Source organism: Sinocyclocheilus anshuiensis, unplaced genomic scaffold (genome assembly GCF_001515605.1).
Source record: "Sinocyclocheilus anshuiensis isolate Anshui unplaced genomic scaffold, SAMN03320099.WGS_v1.1 scaffold1310, whole genome shotgun sequence".
Lineage (NCBI taxonomy): Eukaryota > Metazoa > Chordata > Actinopteri > Cypriniformes > Cyprinidae > Sinocyclocheilus > Sinocyclocheilus anshuiensis.
The window spans coordinates 1-1,404 of NW_015557121.1; the positions used below are offsets into that span (position 1 = coordinate 1).

The following is a 1,404-nucleotide window of genomic DNA, read 5'->3' on the forward strand; positions in this document are numbered from 1 at the left end:
GCGATTGTGGAAATTACTGAAGCACATCTGATAAAAACCTGCACACATAAAGATTTTTTTTAATTCATTCTTTTCAAAGCTTGAATATGATTATGGCACTTTGATGATAATTAATTCTGTATATTTTTTCCTTTAATGTTTTAAATAACAGTATACAAATTCAGACCAACATGAATGTTACATGTGAAATCAACTTTGAATCAAATACAACATTTTTTAAAAATCTGTTCATAAAGTAGCAGCAGATATACTAAAACTCTTATGACTTTCCAGTCTCCTGAACACTGAAGGCGATCTGACCACTTGCATCGTCAACTGTGCCGACTATTAAACCGCTCGGAGCATTAACAGTCACAGAGAGATGTCTGTCCAGAGCCACACCAGTCACCAGCTGGACCTGAACAAACACAGAGTGAACTATATAATTCCAAGGATTCAAGACCATACCTATATTTACATGTAGAATAATGCCTTATCAATGTCTTACCATGAAGTTTAAGTAGAAGCGCTCGCCGAAGTGAGCAAAATGCCAGAAGCACTGGAGGTCTCCAGCACGCAGCATGATGGAAAAGTCATACTGATCGGCTCCCCAGAAAAGCTCCTGATCGGAAAGCTCTGGATGAGGGTCCTTCAGCGCTCCACTGCTGCTCAACCCAAATAATAACAGAAGCCAAACCAGATAAAAGCCTTTCTGTAACATTTCAAATGTGAATTCAAATTGGCTGTGAGTTAAATGAAACAGGAGAGCTGCTCAGTTTCTGAGAGCACTGCAGTTTCTGATGATGATTAACTTTGAGTCTGACATGTTACAGCTGGGAAAATCCAAGTTAGGCCACAGCTGCTCTGGAAAACATTTCTGAAGCGCCCTCACAACACCTTTTACCATACATCTTGATTCCTCATACTTACTGTACGGTTTAATTAGCTACTTTGCACTAAAACTTTGTAAAATCTCCACCTTTTACCTTGTTATTATTAGTATTATTATACAATATATTTTACAATTAATATTCTAATTTACATTCAATATTCAGTTTTGTAGGCTATTGATTTTCAAACACCATTTTTTCAATTAGTTAGAGTTAAGAGTAAAGATGAAAAGATGAAAGAGATCAAAATTCGAAGGGCATTAAAGATATTATTCCGCTGTAGTACAGAAGTGCCTCACTGTAACCTTGATTTATTTTTTTATTTAGCAAACACACTTCCCCATGGTTCAGATTTGATGGTTGTTCCTTTATTCTTTATGCTATTTTTTTTATTCACGTTCTCTGTGTCTTCTGTGTGTTTCAAATATGAAAATGGACAGCTCCACCTGGTCATTCTTCATTTCACCTCCAGAGGCCGATCGAGAGGCTTTTCCGCTCCGTGGACCTTTTTCACATTTCCGGGTTTCTCAGCAGC

At 37.3% G+C, this 1,404-nt stretch overlaps 1 protein-coding gene across 1 annotated transcript; it reads right to left on the minus strand.

The window, feature by feature from the left end:
• Positions 1-3: 3 nt before the first annotated feature.
• On the minus strand, positions 4-700 carry LOC107677821 (transmembrane emp24 domain-containing protein 6; the record flags this gene model as incomplete). Its single annotated transcript, XM_016472857.1, has 3 exons — positions 488-700; positions 274-397; positions 4-41 (listed from the first exon to the last, which is right to left on the minus strand). Coding segments are annotated over exons 1-3 (375 nt in total), but the record flags the coding sequence as incomplete, so codon positions are not given.
• Between the last annotated feature and the right edge of the window lie 704 nt (positions 701-1,404).